We start from the raw sequence: 20,742 nt of genomic DNA on the forward strand, positions 1-20,742 counted from the left end.
TCTTCCTCTCTCTTTCCCCCTTTCATTCCTCTCCCATCAGCCTCTCCCCTCTCCCTTTCTCTCCCTTCTCTCACCCTCTTCCCTTCCCCCTCTCTCTCCCCCCTCTCCATTTCTCTCTTCCCCCCCATTCCCCCATTTTTTGACCAGTACATCATGACGCCCTCCCCCCCCCACACTCCCCCCTTCACCCCCCCTCTCCCCCCCCTCTCCCCCCCCACTCTCCCCCTCTCTCCCCCCCCCCACTCTCCCCCCACTCTCTCCCCCTCTCCCTCCCCCACACACACATTCTTTGTACCGAAGCATTTCTCCTTTTGCTGTGATTAACAATTAATTGCTCCTCAGGTGGAGATTTGAGAGATTTTCTTTATTTTTCTAAAAGAAATCCCTAATTGTCATTAAGTTTCTACATTTCTAATCTTTTTAAATTCATTTTAGTTTAACAGAAATTTTGGTTTTCAGAGCAATTACTTGTAACATTTCTTTCTTTGACAGTGTTTGATATATATATATATATTTATATGTATACTTTGCACACACCCTGTTATATTTTTTCTAAAAAAAGTCTTGGTTTGGTTTCATTTAGTGTTTGCTGGACTACCTGTCCAGGAATAACTAATGTGTTTTTGTCTCATTGCACACTAAGGGCGTGTGCATTTAGGATTTTTTTTGTCAATATATATATTTAAAATAACAGGGAAAATATCTGATATCAGTGTAAAATACCATTACACTGTTAACTTGGCATTAAGTGATTTGCAATGTATTTTTGGGGGGTTTGAAGCAAAAAAGGCAGCTCTCGTTTCCCCCCCAATTTTATTTTATTAAGAATTAAAGAGCCTTTGGATCTGATGTGTCGGGGGGGGGGGGGGGGGGGGAGGGGGGGGTTTAATGTGGGAGTTGGGAGAGTGTTCGGATACGAAACGTTTGCTTAATAACGTACAGCGCGGCGATAAATAGGCGCCTGTGAGTGAGTGCGCGTGTGTGCATTGTATAAAAGGACGTGTGGTTTGGTGTGTGTTTCGCTTCACTGCAGCACCACATTGGTAGCCATTTTTTCTGTCAGCGTTACAAGCGGGGAGAGGGTGACCAAGACATGACATCATTGGTGATGTTGTTGTTGTTGTTGTTTTTATCGGTGCGCTTGTTATGTATACGTTGCATGCATTTCTCTGCGCGTCGGTTAAAAGAAAAGTTGTGCTGTAGTCGTTTTTTTTTTTTCTTTGCCGCAGGGGCTGGAGAGCGAAATAAATCCAGACCGTACGCACTGAGAGACGTGAGCCGTGCCACAAAGGAAGAAAGAGAGAGAGAGAGAGAGAGGGACGGATTAGACGGAGAGATCATTCAGCAAGATGTCTGGGGCTTCTGTCAAAGTGGCCGTTCGGGTGAGACCCTTCAACACTCGGGAGATCAATAAGGACTCGAAATGCATCATCCAAATGCAAGGGAACAGCACCAGTAAGTCTGCCTCTCACTCCCCCTTTACACTTGCATTTTGCTCCGCCGGCTCCCCACACTGCGTCACATCTGTCCAGGGTTTATACGGCGCAATGTTTCACGCTGCTTTCTGGCAGACTGCAGGATTTCATAGCTCTTCAGTTAACACTGACTGTGCTGATGACTGGGGTGTTGGTTGAGAATTAACCGACGGCTGCAGCAACATCCCTTTCTCCTTTGCGCAATTGACATCATTGCTTTTTATTCTGAAAACTTGTCTACTTGTACTGCGTTTTATTATTGTTATTCACGATAATAATAATAATAGTTCCCCCCCCCCCCCCACCACCACCACCGCGATTACAATGCAATTGTAGTGCATTTGCGACTGTGATTACGATACAATCAGTGCTTGGGACGCAACTACACAGTCACTACACTCTCGTTTGAGGGATGTTTCCACCTGCCGCTGGGTCAAATGCAGAGATTATTACCGGAAACAGCAACGAATCACTGGACAGACAGTGATTTGGACCCGAGTTGGGGGTTGGGATTAGGAGGGGGTTTGAGGGTAAGGGTTTGAGGGTTTATTATTATTAGTACTGTTTTAGTATAATGCTCCAAATGAGATAACACTAATACAAAGTTCAGTGTCATTTTCAATGAGTACCTATTATAGTTTTTAAGGCTTTTCTTGTAACGCGTTCAAAAAAAAATGTAGTGGCTGTTCGTTGTGAGATCCCGGGACGGTTACCGCAAATGACATGTGACAGGAATTGTAAAGGGTGTATAATAATAATAATAATAATAATAATCCTTGCATTTGATATTGGGTGAAGGGAGCGGTCTTGTCTTGGCTCTTGCCTTGATCACGTCTGAAGATCGTGCCTGCGCAGGAACGTGGCGGTCAATGATTTTTTTTTGTTGCCTAGAATTTAGAACGTTCAAACGCCCTGGGACGCGACACCCCGCGCGGAGGGGTATAATATAAATATAATATGTGTAAATAACCGCACGCTGTTTGCTGAACGTGTAGCAAAATGCACGTCGGGCTGAAAGGTGAGCAGTGGTGTTCTAATTAAGGTTCAGTGTGGTCAAGTCATTTGTGGTGGTGGTGGTGGTGGTGCTCTCGTTGCTTAGGAGTGTGCGTCGGAGTTCGACCCGCTGTGCAGCTTTCAGCAGTTACCTCATCGTACACTCCGAGGACCTCCCCCCCCCTCACCCCCCCCCCACCCACCACCCCAAGCCTTGGGATAAGCAGGATGCATCCCTCCAGGGAGAAATTTCCACGTGGGGTGTGTGTGTGTGTGCGCAACTCGTGTCTGGTTTGGACACTCTCACGCACAGCGATGGTTCAGTCTGACCCAATAAAAATTGCAGATTGTTGTTGTTTATTTAGTGTTGTGTATTTAAGTGCGTATCTTACCTTGAAAATCGAAGATTTCAGCGCTTTGTGGTGGCGAAGAGTGTTTTTTTTTTGCATCGTTGGCCTTTGCTTACGAGGCTTTCACCAACCAGCCATAGCCACTGGTTATGTGTGTGTGGTGTGCGTGTGAGTGGGTCTGTGTGTCCGTCCGTGTCCACTTCAGACATTTAATTGTCATTCTCTAATGCCAACTCACCGTCAGACCCACGAGAATCAGACCTTTAGCTCCTGTTTGTTGCAGTTTGTGGGCCTGTTTTGCGGTTGTATTCGCCACTTGCAGCAGTTTTGATTCAATTCTGGAATCACATAGTCAAAGCCGATGCTCCAATGCAGCGTTGGGGGGTGTCGGATTGTCAGAGATGCCGTCTTTCGGAAGCTGAGGGGTTCCCCCCTGTTCAGGTGGACGTTAAAGATCCCATAGCAACACACACAGTCAATTGACTTTGCAGTATATCCCGTGAAGCGCTTTGAGACACCTCGGCGACGTGATAAGGAGCTTATATCAAATGCAAGGATTATTACTAGATTGTGCGAGGCTGCGGAATTGAAGGCCGGACAGAGCAGCTGTCCCGCTCCTCCGTTCTTGTGACGCAGAGCAAACACAGGCCGGGAAATAACTTGGGAAAGGAAACCACTCTCTGAGAAACTAAAAAATCCCGTTGTATGTGGCGCGCGTAGTAACTTTGAGTGGTTTTAACGAACAAAAAAATCGTAGTGCTTAAATTGGAGTTGAGGTGCGGATCAGCCGTGATCTGATAGAATGGCGGAACAGGCTCGAGGGGCTGAATGGCCTCCTCCTGTTCCTACGTTCTTGCGACCAGTTTTTCTCTCTCCCCCTCTTCTTTCTTTCCGTTGTGTTCGGCTTGGAATCCGTACAAGTGCTGAGTTCTGTGCTGACGTGGGCTGGCGGGGTGGGGGGGTGGGGGGAAGGAACGAGCCGGCCGGCTGGCTCGCTAATTTACTTTTACCTCGATTCACCCAAAGGGCTGAGACTCTTTCGGGATCAAGGCAATCATCAAAAAAAACAAATTAATAAATTTGAATCCGGGACATTTCTTTTAAAGCAAATGTTTTAGTGTTTTTTTTTTGGTCGATATTTACACCTCAAATGACGCTCGAAGGTGGATTCCTTTAACCTGCTTTTACTGTGGCTTGTGCGGAGAGCTTAAAATCCAGGTGTCAGCGCCAGTCTCTCCGCACGCGCAGTCGGATTTGACTGCATGTACTGTACGCTGCAGCCTGGTGCACAGTGAGTAAGTAGCACATGATGGCGAGGTTTTCTGAAGGGATCTCATGTGACCCAAGCTTTTTGGTAGACCTTTGTTTTAACTTATTTATTTCTTTACCCCTCAAAGCACAATAATCTACGATTGAATCACTTATTGTCCGATTGCAGGTTTACTAATCAATATCTATTAATATGTATGTTAATTCGCTTTACGGTGTATGTGGTACATTGCGGTTATTAGAATCTGTATTCTGTGGTACAGAATATACTGTAATACATTATGACACGAACTCTGCCACATTTCCAAAACAAAAGTGGATTTCTCCGGAAACCGCAAAATTCAGGTTGACATCATTGTGACGTGATAAGACGTTGTAATCAAATGCAAGGATTATTCTTATGTGTAATTCGTTTAGAAATCGACCCATTTAACAGTTAAGTCGTTTGTTATTCCTTTGCACCCCTGGTTTTATCCTTTAATCATTTATTTTTATACGTTATTAACCCGTATACTCGAGCATATTTCAACGTGGCAACACGTTGCCTTCAGATTTTAAAAAAATTGTTACTGAACAGTGATTCATAAATCAGATATGTGCGTGGCAAATATCTTGATAACTGTTGCCAATAGGTCCTTTGGTTGCTGAAATACAGTCACTACACTTTACGGCCTGTGAAGCGCTTTGAGGTGCCTTCGTGACACAAAAGATTCTGTGCCAAGTGCAAGATTTATGATAATAATGTACAATAATCCTTACATCGAATATAGCGCCTAATCGTGTGGTTGAGACGGCTCAAAGAGCGTCATATAACATACTGTAAAGTGAATTGACTATTTATTTGTGGGCGAAATATTAAGATGATGGGAAATAGAGGATTATTATTATGATTAATAAATCATCTGAACAGTGTTTGTCAGGGATTTCACGTGTAAGATCACCACTCACATTACTGTCCTCTTTTGTTTCGGGTTGAATGGTGGTTTGCTCATTGCAGTGGCATTCCCAGTTTTCCTGAGGATTTTATTTACTCACTAATTAACGGGTCGTCTGATGTCACAGATGCAATTGCAGGTTATTTTCAAACGGGCTGAAATTTCAGGGTGCGTAACTGCCAACTTCAATGGGGATTTGCTTACATCAGGTTCCAAAACATGCAATTTACTCTTTCAAAATGCAGACGCCAAACTGTGAATTTTACTATAGTACCAGAAATCCACTTCTGTTTTGGGGAATGTAATGTTGCGGTGTTTAAAAATAGCTCTGGGAAATCTACTCGGGCGCACACATCGTTGATTTCAAATACCTTCAGTGTTGCTCGAGAGAAATTCTTCTCAATTTTTTATTTTAATTGCCCCAATAAGCCTTTTTTTTTTTTCAGCGTTGCGTACCCTCTCGCCTCTTGAGTCAGAAGGTTGTGCGATTAGGCCCCACGCACATCGGGACTTTGAATTCACAGTCTAAAAATTGCCCCCCACCCCCATACAATATTTTCCTCCTTCAATAATAACTCGCTGTTATTCCTCGGAGGTAACTTTGAGCTGTGAACCCAAGTGCCTCTTCTTAAAGTGTAGTGACTGTGCATTTCGCAGGCGCTTCGTAGAATATAATGTAAAGTAAATTGTAGTTTTGGCAAAACTCTTCTAAATATTTTTTTGTGAGATATAAAAACCCTGCCAGACCCTGTTAAGGCATCCACCTGAAAGACGCTGTATCAAATGCAAGGATTGTTATCTTAATACCATTCCCGACCGGCAGGAAATGCCGAGCTAAGGCTCTCAGAAGCGCACTCGAAACCTCAAGAGGAAGCAAAGCTAATCTTTGCGCGGTTCAAATCTTATCCGTGGTTGGAGTTGAATCGAAAGAGGAGCGCTGATTGACTGGATTGACTGACTAAATGCTTATCGAGCACTCCCTCCTCCCTTAAAGATTTTACCACAGAGCAAGGGAGCCAAGGAATGATGCCCTCTACAATATTCTGCTGCACGCCAGGCGCTCTCGTCCCCCTAGTCTGGCGATTTTAAGAGATTTCCACGTAAGAATCTCAAAAGGTAGAGATTTTAAGTGGAAAAATCTGTACCTTTTGAGGGTGGTGGTGCGTTCATAAGCTTTGAAATGGTAAACGAGTTGATATCTTCCCGGCCGGGGTCGGCGAAACCATAGGCAAGTTTCCTTATCCCACACGCCTCTGTTTACCGAGCAGTGAGCAGGAACCCGGTTGTGAGTCGATGGCGGATCGCTTTACGGGGTGTAATAATCCCCCCTCCCCCCCCCCAACAAAATCGGTCACTCGATCCACGACTGTTTGTGGGAACGTCGCTGCGCGCAATCGGCTGCCGCGTTTCGTCCACAAAATACACAGCCACTCCGCCTTGCAGCGTGTCCCGTGAAGCGCTTTGAGACGTCTCAACGAGGCGATAAGCCCCGATATCAAATGCAAGGATTATTGGCAGTGCTGGTGCTCTCTTTGTGTGCCACATTCGAAGCGATTCTGTGAGCTCCTGCCGTGCCTCACGTTGACAGGAGCCGGCTGCCTGCATTGCAGTTCCTCTGCCTTCCTTTCAGCTGATTGATCGGATGGATGGTTCAGTGCAGTGTTTCTGCAGCAGGTGCAAGAAGGATCACCGAATCGTGTGTCTCAATCGGATCGAAGCGTTCCGTCGTTTTGGCTTTGCAGGACACGGACTTTCACGGCAATCTGTTTGACTTCGTATTGCGGAATACGCCACAATAACATCTGAGCTGAGAGATCGCAGTGCAGAGGGAGAACTTACTTTGTTGTAATAAACTTATTTCAGTAACCGCCACTCGCCGTACAGATTTACTGAGTTCACTGAACTATATCTTGTTTTTTGGGGGCTGTGGGGGGGGTCAGCCGGGTGTCTGACACATGAGGAAACCAATCACTGTGCTTTAAGAGTCTCCAAACCACGCGGAGAATTCCAGGCAGCCCACCTACACATGGAAATCCCAGAGATAGATTGTTGGAATGGAATACGCTCTCTCTCTCTCTCTCTCCCTCTTTCCCTGGAGGGGCACATCCTGCTTACCTAATTCCGGAAAGTATTAGGCGCAGTTAGGCAAGAGCCAAGGCTTGGGGGAGCCCAGAGTGTGAGTTGGGGGTAACTGCTGGAGTCAAACCAACTCTAATTGTGTTATATGGTGTGGCATTATGACCTACAATGCACACTGGAAAATTTCTTTTACAAGGAAGTGCAATGTGTCTATGTTGGGTGCATAGCTGCTGAAATACAGTAAGCAATTCTTTGTGATTGGCTCATATAATAATAATAATCATAATAATAATCTGCATTTGACACAACATCTTATCACGTCTTCGAGACGTCTCAAAGCGCTTCACAGAATATACTGTAAAGTGGATTGACTGTATTTTGTGGGTGAAAGTGATTAAGAAGCGTGGAAATCGCACCTTACTTTCTCCTTTATTTGTGCGCTGCGACTGGATCCCAAACTATAGATCGTTTATCACCCACGCGTATCATTTTATATCATTTATAATTATTTTAATTTCAGAATTAAAAGGAAATGCATGGAAAATGTCATCAATTAAGTACACCTGATTCCAGGCCAGGCAACGCTGAACCAGAATGCGTCGTTCCTCTTTATCCTGAATCTTATCTTCAGTGACTGAGCGGCAGATTAAAGGTTTGCCGTTGTGGCACGAGTATGATTTTCCTTAAGGGAATATCTCGTGCAATTCCGTTGTGGGCAGATCGGTCGGTGCCTTTCAAGTGTAGATGAATCGGATCAGGAATTGTGTAAGTGCACTTGACGTAGGGAATAGCTGAGAGAGACTGAGTGCTATTTTGACATTAAGTGCGGCAAGGTGACAAATGGGTTGGATTTTTTTTTTTTTGCATTGGCCAAGTATTTATCTGCAGCATAAGGAGTGGAGTGCAGAGATGAATGTTAAAAGCCTTTTGGGAGCGTAATTTGAAACAAATTCTTGGTATCGAATACCATTTTTTTTTCCCCCTCCCTTCCTTTCCAATCCATTTGCCTGTTTTTTTTTAAATTGAAAGAAGGAACAGTGGGGCAGTGCTTTGTTTTGTAAACCCCACCCCCCACACACACCGATCCGGGTTTTCAATCTATTTCCCAGACTTGAGGCACGAGGCATCCGTGAACGTTAGCAGTATTTAGTGCGTTAAGATTGGGACAAATCTTTCTGGACGTTTAATAAGCAAGGAGTTGAAATCATAGAATCTTACAGCGCAGAAAGAGGCCATTCGGCCCATGGTGCCTGTGCCGGCTCTTTGAAAGAGCTGCCAACTGGTCCCAATCCCCAGCCCTTACCCCATATCCTTGAAAAAAACATTTTCTCAAGGCTATGTCCAAATCCCTTTTAAAAGTTATTATTGAATCTGCTTCCACTACTCTTTTAAGGCAGTGTGTTCCAGCTCATAACATCTCACTGCGCTTTATATAAAAAATCATTCTCCTCGCCTCTCCTCTGGTTCTTTTGCCAATTATCTTAAATCTGTGTCCTTTGGTTACGGACCCACCCGTCAGTGGAAACGGTTCCTTCTTATTCTCGCTATCAAAACCCCTCATATGGAAGAAGTTTATTAACTGACAGTATTTAATGCAAATCTTGCCATTTAGGTGACTGATTTTGCTTTGGTTAATGACTTGAGAATTTGCTCTATTTTTAAAACTGACTCACGGTGGTGTCTCAACTGAAGCCACTGTTAATCACCTTCCAGAGCAACCGAGCAAAAGAGAAGTTAACAGAGACGAAGACCTTTGGATGAGGAAGGAAATTCGAATGTTAGCTTGACTCGAGTCGCAGGGATGGACAGAGCTGAACATTCTCCAAAGTTTCTCCCACTCACTTGCGCCCACAAAATAATAAGTCAATTCGCTTTACAGTGTGCAGTATTGTTTAACTGCACGTGCAGGCAATGCCTCAGTCTCATCTCGAGGACGGCACCTCCAACAAGGCGGCACTTCCTGGGCACTGCATCGGGGGGGGTAGGCCTAGAGTAAGTGAGCTCAGTGTTTCCTCGTGGGGATTCAAACCCACAACCGTCTGACTCATAGAGGCTGAGCCAGGCTCGCACGACACCTGACAGTGTTGCAATCCGCTGCGCTGAACTGAGCGAGTTGCGTCTGGTTGGGGGGGGGGGGGGGAAGAAAGAGGAAGTCATAGAATTTCTGGTCGTTTTATTTTATATTTTAAAAACCCAGTAGTTTGCGGCAAATGGTCCGTGATGTCTCTCTTTGTGGAACCCCCACCCCCTCGCTGCGCTTAGATAGTTATTACAAAAAGCTTTGCGTGCTTTCCCCCCCGATGGGGTAATGGCTCGCCTGCCTATCCTCAGGGAACACAGACATTAGGGGACCCGCGAGTATTGGATTCTGCTGAAACTGAACCAGCGAGACAGCCTCGTGAGACACTGAATAGCTTCCTGTTGCTTGGCCAGCCAGGGTCGTGCTAGCGTTTAGGGAGTTGACTTGCAAGTTTATCAGAGGCTGATCGCTTCTGTCGAGCGCTTTGAGATGCTAGTCTGCATGAGGGGCGTTATTATAAATGCTGGTGGTTGTTGTTGTTGTTGAGTGGGATGAACCTTAATTTCAATCTCTTCCCTCACGGACTCGAGGCATGAAGAGGAATCCATGACTGTGAGCAGTGTTCATTGCGTTACGATTGGGACAAATCTTTCTGGACAGTTAATAAGCAATGAGTTGAAATCATAGAATCCTACAAGCACAGAAGGAGGCCATTCGGCCCATCGTGCCTGTGCCGACTCTTTGAAAGAGCTGTCCAATTAGTCCCACTCCCCCGCTCTTTCCCCATAGCCTGGGAATTATTGGCCGGGACACCGGGAGAAACTCCTTTCGAAGGACGGATGTCGTTCTGGTGTTGGTGATATCTCCTCTTTAATCTCAAGTGACGTCAGGCAGATTCATCGCTGGAGGATTGGTGCCATTACTGTAGAGCTCTGTGTGTTGAGAATCATGTGTCGATCTTTCTCAATGTTAAGTAAACGTTTACTTCAGAAAGATCCAATATTTGCGAACCTGTATCTTTTTGTTGCCAGTCTTCAATTTAACGTAACTCGAAGCAGACGTCTGCCGAGATAATCAGTTATTTTTTCACAGCACATTTTGTTGTGCTATTTAATCTATTGGGAATCTTACGGAATATGTTTTTTTCCGGGTCAGCCGGGTGTCTGACACGCGCGGAAACCCATCACCGTAAGAGTCTCCAAACCAAATTGAGAATTCCATGCATTCCCACCTACACGTGGAAATCCCAGAGCGAGGTTGTTGGAAAGGAATGTGCTCTCTCTCTCTCTCTCTCTCCCTGGAGGGATGCATCCTGCTTACCTAATTCCGGAAAGTCTTAGGCGCAGGTTGGCGAGAGCCAAGGCTTGGGATGGGGTGGAGCCCAGAGTTTGCATTGGAGGACCTTCAGTTAAAACCCACAGAATAACTCCCTTTCACTTTTTTCAAGTCGGCGTTCCCACCCAGTCCTGGGGTCAGTGTGCGCGTCCATTTTTTAATTAGGATGAAGTTTACAGGAAATGTTGATTCCTTCCAATACAGATTAGATAGTTTTCCTTTAGGAAATGACACAGCTCGTCTGGGATACATGTGCATGCGACCGCCAGGAAGCTGGAAGGCAAACTAGATGTACCTTGGCCTTTTTTTCGTCTCGCATTTCTTACGTTCTTGTGTTAACCCGAATGGCATCTTGTTCCCGTCTGCGTGGCAGGTCGTGGGCTTCCTTGTTGACCTCTTCTGGGGGAAATGGGCAACGACTTTGGGATCAGCCACAGGAATTTAGCTGACTAAGCTTCCAACTGTGTCACAGCTGCGTGGAGTCCATTCTTTCTGAATTTCCTGTCTCTGTGCTTGTTCCCAATGTCCATGGGTGTTTTCCTTTTGAGCACCTGTTTGCAGTCGCTGTTTGAGTTTGGGGCCATTAGAAATCTGCTCGGCACAACCTAAGCGAGTCTTTGGCGTGACTTCACGATGGGAAACCGCAACTGTTTTGCTGTATGTGTTCCTGTGTTTGAAATGCAAATCATGCAGTTAAAGTCAGCAGTGTTCTCTTTCCTAATAATATTGGAGCCCTGTAGCTCGGTGGTTAGAGCCCTCGCCTCGCAACCTGACTTTGTTTCCCGGACAGGGCGAAACCTTAGGCAGGTTTTGTCACTCCGCACGCCTCTGTTTACCTCGCAGCAAGTGAGAACCCGGTTGTTAGTCGATTGTCAGATTGGTTTCTGGTGGGAGGGTAATAACCCTTCAGAAAAACAATCTACGACTGTTTGTGGGGACGCTGCTGTGCGCAATCGGCTGCCGCGTTTCGCCCACAAAATATACAGTCAATTCACTTTACAGAATGTGCTGTGAAGTGCATTGAGACATCTCATCGATGTGCTGAGAGGCTATATCAAATGCAAGGAATGTTGTTGTCGTTATTAAATAGGCAAATCAACCCATCAACTCTGCTCTGTGTTCTCCATGTGAGCCATCGAGACTAATCTGAAGACTTGTAGAAATATCTGCACAGCCTTTCGGTGCCTGGAGGAGTAGAAGGGATTGTGGGAGAGGCAGGATTCCTTCAGAGAGTTGGCAATGTTGGCATATTCCAAAGTTATTGTCGGATCGTGATTTTAATCTCTGATCGTGGGGCTGAGATCTATTTTTGACGCATCCAGTTGTTCAGATGAAAATTTGTTATGCAGACTGAACAGATGGTTCATTTTGGTGGTTTAGTATTAATCCATCTCTGCTGTAATGCTCCCATTGCAAGAGATGAAATTATTTATCGCGGAGGCTGTTCGTGCGATCAATCGACTCAGTCCCGAGGGAGAACATTGTTAACCTCTGGAACTTCCTGCCTCTGACTCGCCACCTTGACCCACCGCTTCTCTCTCTTAATCCACTTTACAATATATTCTGTGAAGCGTCTTGAAGACGTGATAAGCCCTATACCAAAAGCAAGTATTATTATTAGACATATCTGGTGGTGTACCCATTTGTTGAGTAGCAAGGATAGGCGGTTCATGTCTGCAGACCTTTCTGTGGCCAATATCAATGCAGCCCCATAATAAGGCTATGATCACTTCAACAACAACAACAGCTTGCACGTATATCGCGCCCTTCACACGGGCTTACTTCATTGTTGTTGGGCTGGTTTGGTCAAATTGTCTCTAAGAGGTTTACAGTAGTGACTGTTTGAACCTTGTGAAAACCCCGAGCTGGTCTCTGAGCTGAGCATTGGAGATTGTGATGGACCTGTGCTTCAAGGAACAGGACCCCATGTTACAGTCTCTCAGCAGAAGCTACGTCAACCATCACAGTTGATTGTCGATTGATGACTCGCTGTGACTCAGTGTTTCAGTTGGTGACCTCTGGATAGCTTGCGTACGAAGGATGACCAACGTGCTTTGTCATTGCTAATAATAATTTTTCTATGGATTGATGGGAAGACAAGGAAATGTGCGAACGTGGCAACAGACAGCTGGGCTTAAAGTAAATAGCAGAACTTTCTCTCCCCCCCACACCTCACCCCCACGCCCACCAAAGAGGAGGTACTATTCCTGGCATATAGAACAATAATACTTCTTGCATTTCATACAACGTCTTTCGTGGTCAGGAGAACGCCTCGAAACGTTTCACAGGCTTTATTGTAAGGTTTGACTGTGTAATTTGTGGGAAAATATAGTCTTTAGCTTTGCACATAGCAATGTCCCACAAACAGTCATAACCAAATTTAGCTTGAGGATTGTTGGCCCAGGAGACCGGGAGAAACTCCTTTCTCTATTTGATAAAAATTGTGCCGCAGGATATTTAACATCCTCCGCGGTTTAACGTTTCACCCCAAAGACGGCACCTCCGACAATGCGCACACCCCACAGCAGTGCATCGGGGTGCTGGCTTTGACCGCGATCTCAAAGTACCACGGTGGGCGCTGGAACTCACAACCTTCTGACTCGGAGGAGCGAGAACGTCACCGACTGAGCCAGGCTGGCACCTGCCTCCATTTGCATCTTTACCATCATTGTGACCGACCGGGTGAACAATAAGCTTTTGAAACACTTGATGATTTGTGTCGACCCATTTGCGGTTTGAGGCAGAGCACAGAGTGAGATAGAGAGAAGAATTGATCTCATATCATCACACCAGCTGGTTCGAATTTGAAGCATTGCTTTTATTGCCCTTTAAACCTTTAGGCTTTGGGGGAGGTATTTATAAACCGGCTTCTCACGGTTGGAAGTCTTGCTCTATCTTGTTCTTTTTTTATGTGCTACCTTCTCTTCCTCGCGTGATAATAATGATCCATGAGACCGATGTTTCAAGTCGCGTAAAGTAGTGGTTGGCACACTCGCCTCGCAAGTGAAAGGACCCGGGTTCGATTCCCTGGCAGGCGAAACCTTAGGCAAGTTTCCTTACTCCACACACCTCTTTACCCAGCAGTAATAATGATTCTTGCATTTGAGTAGGAGCCCAGTTGTTACTCAATTAGCGGACAGCTTTCTGGGGGTTAATAATCCCCCCACCCCCAGGTTAATAATAATCCTTGCATTTGATACAGCGCCTTATCACGTCTTCTAGACGTCTCAAAGCGCTTCACAGGATACACTGTAAAGCGAATTGACTATATTTTTGTGCGTAAAACGCGGCAGCCAATTGCGCACAGCAGCGTCCCACACACAGTCGCGGATTGTGGGACCACATTTGTTTTTCGTAGGGATTATTACCCCCTGGAAAGCGATCCGCCAATCGACTAACATCCAGGTTCCTACTTATTGCTGGGCAAACAGAAGCGTGCGGAGTAAGGAAACCTGCCTAAGGTTTCACCTCACCCGGCTGGGAATCAAACCTGGGACCTCTCGCTTGGCGAAGCGAATGTACTAACCACTCTCCTAAAGGGCACTGCTTTTCCATCTGGTAATGAATGCTCTTTGGTACCCGGGGAGGGAGAACGACATTCTAGTCAGTTGAGAATTCAGAGACGACTGCTGAACTGGCAGGTTTCATTGGGTGTTGGTTACTGCAGCCCTCAGCGTCACACTCAATGCCAACCTATAGCTTTTCTGCCCTGAAAGATTGTTGGACCAGATGCTGCGTGTATTCATGTAGCAACTGGTGAGGGGGTATTTATAGGCGCCCGACAGACAGCTGATCTCTCAAGTCCTTGAGAGTGAAAGTTAATCCTGATGGTTCTGCTGGGGGTGGGGAGGAGAGGGGAGAGGGTGGGGAAGCTGGGTTGGGATTTGCAGATGCACCTGTTTTGCTTTTTGTTTTGATCTTGTTGCCCCGGCTTCCTAGAAATGCAAAGAAGAGCCGCAATCATCTTTACAGATTCCCTGTGTGACATTCCACATGTCACGCTAGGCTTTCCCCCACTGCTCTCGCCCCCGCCCCCACGTCGAACATTGCGCAGTCGCTATCCTTTACATTGAATCCCATTTGCACTTGGAGACATTCTCCCGACGTGAAATGCAAGGATTATTACTGTAAAATGTCATCAAGGCCACTTTACATTGGCAGTAGTAATAATAATAACCCTTGTGTTTGATATAGTGCCTTATCATGTCATTCAGACACCTCAAAATTCGTCATAGAATACACTGTAAAGCAGATTGACTGTACAGTTGGTGGGTGAAACCCGCCATATGTAGTCATTAATCTATCCACTGTTAATAATAATTAGTAATTAATATGCAGTTTTCTCGAGCCGAGCCTCATCTCAGCCGCGATGGGCCGAAACCGTACAGCACTCGGAAACGTTTCGAGTGGTTGAGACTCTACAAAGCGAGAGTTCTTGGATTTGCAATTGAACCACTTCACCTGCAACCCTACTGCTCCGAGATAAAATGATAATAATCCTTGCATTTGATATAGCGCCTGATCCCGTCTTCTACTTGTCTCAAAGCGCTTCACAGAATATAAGAACATAAGAATTAGGAGCAGGAGTCGGCCATTCGGCCCCTCGAGCCTCTGCCCCGCCATTCGATAAGATCGCGGCTGATCTTCAGACCTAACTCTAATTACCCGCCCTATCCCCATATCGCCTAATCCCTCTACTTTTTAAAAATCTATCAGTCTCAGCCTTGAAGATGTTCGAGGACTGACTGACATCTACAGCCCTTCTGGGGGAGTGGATTCCATAAATTCACTGCCCTCTGAGTGAAGAAATATACTGCAAAGTGAATTGACTGTGTATTTTGTGGGCGAAACGCGGCAGCCAATTGCGCACAGCGACGTCCCTCAAACAGTCGTGGATTGAGGGACCGTGTTATTATTAAAGAACCTCGATGTGACTTGGTTTATGCAGAACTGGTGTTGGGATGTGCAAGCGTGCAGAGTAATTGACCGAGGGAATTTAATTCGAAGCTTACAAATGAGCTCTTCTTCGTGGATGGCAGCGAGCTCTCGTGATTGGCAAACAGAACATTAGATTAGTGAGAAGAGAATCTATGCTCTTAAATGTGTTGAGTGTTGAGCTGTGGTAAGTACCCATTAGAATGGGACCTGCTGTGATCTCGAGCTCCAGGCTTGCCTTTGAGTGCTCCAAGTTCGAACCCCCTCACAGCAAGCTCCATATTTGATGCGTTTCCTATCAAGTGGGAAAGGGAGTTGAGGACAGGCTTGACTTGTCGCGGTAGACTGGAATAAAATAACAATCTTCTTCATTCAGGCCATACTTCCATTTATTTTATATATTTTGTGTGGTCGGTCGGCTTGGGGAACCCCATCACCATGTCTGGGAGTATCCAAATCAAGCTGAGAATTTCAAGCATCCCACCTCCACGTGGAAGGCCCAGCGAAGGATTATCGGAATGGAATGCGCACTCTCTCTCTCTCTCTCTCTCTGCAAAGCACTTTTGAGAAGTTCCCTCTCCAGCGGAAGGCACAGTGCAAATGTCATTTGGGCACTATATAAACGCAAGCTGTTGTTGCTGTAGCTGTTTCACTGCGTGCTCTGTCCTCCTAAGAACTGTGAGAGAGACCTGCCTTTTATCTGTAGCTCGCTGACTACCTCTCCCTTCTAAAGCGATCCGAGACATTGCCCGAAGGTGAAGAACGCTCTTTAACGCAAGTTACTGTTGTCTCTCGGGCTGAAACTCATCAGATCTCTGCCTTAACGTGACACGGCGATAAAACCCTCAGAGCATCGTAAACAAGGGGCCAAATTTCACAGAGCTTTTGTCTCGGGAATCCACAGCTAATTCTCTCAGGAAATGAAGTTGGGCCGAAGCCCAGATGGGTAGGGTGGTCCTCGCCGGACAAGCGGCAGGAAAGCTTGCCAGCCGGGGGGAGCACTGCACTGCGAGGAGTGTCTCTATGTCGCAACGCGAGTTGTGTTTGTCTTTCTATTGCAGCTGGTGCGTTTGCTGCGAATGTACTTCCGCCGAACTATCTTGGCTTGCCCCCCGCCCCGCACCCCCCGCCCCCCGCCCCCCCGCATCTCTTTATCTGCTGTTTGAATGAGAACATTGTGAACCCAGCACAAAATGCTTTCTTTTCTCCATTGTGCGTAGCCCGGCGCTCATTGTAAAGGATCCGTTGAACAAAACAAAAGAAGAATGGGTTTTCAGAGTAAGGTTCTTTTCCTCGCTGGAGCAGTGGTTTGAGTGCTCAGTGAATTATTAATGCTGGGTTGGGGGAAGCTTGCCTGGGGGTCAGGTCACGTGATTTGTTTGTATAGTTCCGCTGTGAAGTGCTCTCCGCACGAGATGTATACTAACGCTACACTGCAAAGCTTAGCAGCTTTGGGGACTGAATATTTGGGATTTCATTTATTAATAATGAAAAAAAATCCTTGCATTTGACTTAGCGCCTCATCAGGTCGTTGAGACGTCTCAAACTGCTTTAAGGTAATATATTGTAAAGTCGATTGACTTTATATTTTGTGGGCGAAACGCAGCAGCCAGTGTCCCACAAACAACAACAACAATATTACACGTGTATAGCGCTCTTCACGGAGGGAGGATGTCCCGAGGGGCTGGACAGTCAGAGTTTCGGACCCGAGCTGGGGTTTGGGACTGGGGAGGGTGGAGGGCATGTGGGGGAGGAGGGTGATTGAAAGCATGGTCGAAGAGGAGGGTCTTGAGATGGATCTTGAAGGTCGCGCGGGAGGGGGTGAGGCGGGGGTACTGCGGGGTGGCGTTCCAGAGGGTGGGGGCAGAGTGGCAGAAGGCCCGCCCGCCAAAGGTGGGTTGGGTGAGGCGGGGGACGTGAAGCAAGCCGGAACCCACTGAGCGGAGGGAGCGGGCAGGTTGGAAGGGGTTTAGGAGGTCGCAGAGGTAAGGGGAGCGAGGCCATGGAGGGCTTTGAGCTGAGGACCAGGATCCTGAACTGTATCCTCTGTGTGATGGGAAGCCGGTGGAATCGTGCGTTGAGTGAGCTTATTATTGTTATTATTGTTTGTTTCTCCTTCTCCCAACATTATATCCACCGACTGTTAGTTAAAACAACAAAGAGAATCTTTGTTTGGATCAATCCATTTTGTTTAAAAGGAAGTCTCCAAAAGGTTTCTTTTTAACCGTAATCATCTGGAGAGTGTAATTGCTGTTTTCCTTTGTGAAAGCAAATGAGTGAACAAATTAGGTTAAAGACCCACATAAACCCTCTCTGTGGCTTATCTTTGTGCTGCCCATTCATGCATAAAGCTCACCATTGTGACATTCAACGCAGTGTTGAGACAGTGGGAAAGCTTTGGTCACAACTTGTATTGATGAGTCCAGTGTACCAATTTATATTTTATTTATAATTGTGCGTTAGTTTTTGTGATCAGCACAGACAACGCCAACTGCATAACTTGCCAACCAGCCCGACTCTTAACACGCAACCACCCCCTTCCCCCACACAAGAGATGCAAGTGGTGTGTGTATATTTTTTAAACCAAAGGAAGTACGTCACGTCCCATATTATCCCAGACACACACAAGGTGGGCTGATAGTTTGAGGCATTTCTGGACGCAGGAATCTCAAATTCATTGTGGTTTTGACTTACGGGCTATTGGAGCTTCATTTGCGTCCTTGGACTGTTCTCCTCTGCAATGAGTTCCTCTTGCACTTTTCCTGCTCTCTTCCTATGACCTTTTTCCACGTTGTAACGTATTTTATAGCATTAATAATCCTTGCATTTGATCATGACACCGTGCACATAGCCCCCGTCACCGCTCTGTCGCCCCTGACTTATTTTGAGGACTTTGATTGCAGTGAGAGCAGATTTGTCTCTGAACTTCTTTTTCATTCCTTAACGGTAAGACGGATACCAAACTTTGTGATTCTCCTTTGAACTCTTTCCAGTAACTCCACGTACTTGGTAAGATTCAGTGACCAAAACTGGATACAGAGCTGCAAGTGCGTGTGTGTTTTATTTTTTGCCAGTGCTTTATTTAGCATCAACAATTTCCGCTTTTACACTCGGGACTACTTATATAGCCTTCTCGTTGGCTTGCCAACTGTGTAGTGTGACGGCCCGTTTGATGGCTGCTCAACTAACCGCTTGCGGTGTTCGAACATTGATCATGACGCGTGCACACAGCCCCCACCTCTCCTGGATCATTAATAATAATTAATATTAATAATAATCCTTGCAGTCGACATCGCGCCTTATCACGTCGTCGAGACGTCTCAAAGCGCTTCACAGGATATACTGTAAAGCGAATGGACTGTGTGTTTTATGGGCGAATTTGGCTTAATTATTGACCCACAATCTAGTAATTCGTAATGCAACAAATCCTTGCATTTGGATACAACAACAACAACAACTTGGATTTATATAGCGCCCTCCACGCCGGACGGCGTCTCAGAGCGCTTGAGATACTGCATCTTTCACCTCGAGAGGACGTCTCAAAGCGTTTCACAGGAATTGTTGAACAAGTTGCAGGTGATGATTTAATAGAGTGGCAGAACAGGCTCGATGGGGCTGAATGACCTGTTCCTAAGTGAACGGTTGATCTTTCTCTGGACGATTGTTGGGCAGGACAAATGGTTTCTTTCACTGCCTTCAGCGAGATTGTGCACTCGAGTATTTGTGTTGTGTATAAATAGTCTGGCCTGAACCTTAGCTCCAGGAACCTGGCAGTGAGCTTGCACTTGTGCCCCACAAGGTTCCTGCTCTGCTCCATGTGTTGCCCTCCATCACCTCATCTCATCTTCTCCCTTACGCGCTCTCCATTCCTGATTTTTACGGTCATATTTGTGGTTTCCTCCTGTGCAGTTTGTTGCCCTCTGCACAGTGAAAGGTTTCCCGTTTTTGCTCTCTCTCTCGCTCTCTCTCTCTCTCTAAGGACCGTAGTACATATCAGACCATATAATTTCTCCTCCGAGTGCATTGCTTTCAGCTGGAACTTCAGATAAATGTCACCATTTCGAGGTCCTCGGTGGTTTCTGAACTTCAGTTGACCAGAATTTCTCTTGGTCTTCAAACCATGACCTTAACGTTTTAATAGTGTGCGGAATATATAATCTTCCCTCCACTTCTCCCCCTTGCTCAGTGTCCAACCCCATCCCTGTAAAGCGCTCAGATGTTAGCCTACGTGGAGTCCTGTAGCTCAGCGGTTAGAGCACTCGCCTGGAAAGCAAGAGGACCTGGGTTCGATTCCCTGGCGGGGTGAAACATTGGGCAAGTTTCCTTACTCCACGCACCTCTGCTTACCTCGCACTGAGTAGGAACCTGGTTGTCAGTCGATTGGTGGATCACTTTTCCGGGGGTGATAAATCCTTCAGAATAAATAAAAATAATTTGATCGCTGAATCCACGACTGTTTGTGGGGAACGCTGCTGTGCGCAATTGGCTGCCGCGTTTCACCCACAAAATACACAGTCAATCCCCTTATAGTATATTCTGCGAAGCGCTTTCAGACGTCTCAACGACGTGACAAGGCGCTACATCAAATGCAAGGACTATCATCATCCATCTTTTGCGACGTTTTGATATCCCCTTTATGAACTGAAACGTTTGATTCCACAGCTCGGCGCTAAACCGCATTTGGTTGTCGCTCTAACACAGGGAGCCGTGTGGAAGGGCAGGCCGTCTCGATGGTTTAACACGCAATCTATTCTGGCTTCAATGTAATAGTCGACCTTTTGGCCAACAAGTTATTATTTCAGCCGGTGACCAGTTGTTCGATGGAAATTGAAGCATTTGTTACCTGCGTTGGAACAGTCGTTGCGAAGCATTGTTAGAGATGCGCTGGTAAATCAATCCGGCCTTCTGATGCGGAGAATCTCGCTCAGCGTTTGCATTGAGCTGCTCGTGCTCCAGAGACACATTTCAGAGGCTTGAAACCTTCACAGAGGTCACATTACCTTTGGGTTTCTAGTGGAAAATAAACTATCCCTGGAAAGCTTTTTCTCTTCTGCGTAATAATGTGTTGTTCTGCCGTCCACTTGCAATCCAAATTTCCCCATCGACCCAGCGGTTTCTCCGCTCAGCAAACTCCGCCCTGCTTCACGTCCCCCAGCCCCCAAGCCCCCACCCCCACCCAATCCGCCCCACCTTCATTGGGTGAGTTTTCATCCCTTCTGCCCCCGTTTTTTTTTCAGGTCTACGCCCACCTTTTGGAACTCCATCCCAAACAGTCCCTCCACCTCGCTCCCTCCCTGGGCTCCTTCAAGGCCCGTGTGCAAGACCCTCCTCTTCGACTGTGCTTTCGGTCA

General features: G+C 46.4%; 1 protein-coding gene and 1 non-coding gene across 8 annotated transcripts in view; both read left to right on the top strand.

Annotated features, from left to right (window-relative positions):
* kif1b (kinesin family member 1B) overlaps nucleotides 1-20,742 on the top strand; it is a 93,469-nt gene that overhangs the window by 4,248 nt on the left and 68,479 nt on the right. For 3 of the 7 annotated variants that reach the window (XM_007902151.2, XM_007902155.2, XM_042343504.1), the window contains exons 1-2: nucleotides 970-1,043; nucleotides 1,230-1,455. In XM_007902151.2, the coding sequence (XP_007900342.1) occupies nucleotides 1,350-1,455 (106 nt within the window). In that variant the 5' untranslated portion in view covers nucleotides 970-1,043; nucleotides 1,230-1,349. The other 4 variants (XM_007902154.2, XM_042343502.1, XM_007902152.2 and 1 more) reach the window with 3 other exon arrangements.
* Nucleotides 19,624-19,697, top strand: trnas-gga. The gene has a single exon. It is a non-coding gene; the product is annotated as a tRNA-Ser (tRNA).

Source organism: Callorhinchus milii, unplaced genomic scaffold, assembly GCF_018977255.1.
Source record: "Callorhinchus milii isolate IMCB2004 unplaced genomic scaffold, IMCB_Cmil_1.0 Scaffold24, whole genome shotgun sequence".
Classification (NCBI taxonomy): domain Eukaryota; kingdom Metazoa; phylum Chordata; class Chondrichthyes; order Chimaeriformes; family Callorhinchidae; genus Callorhinchus; species Callorhinchus milii.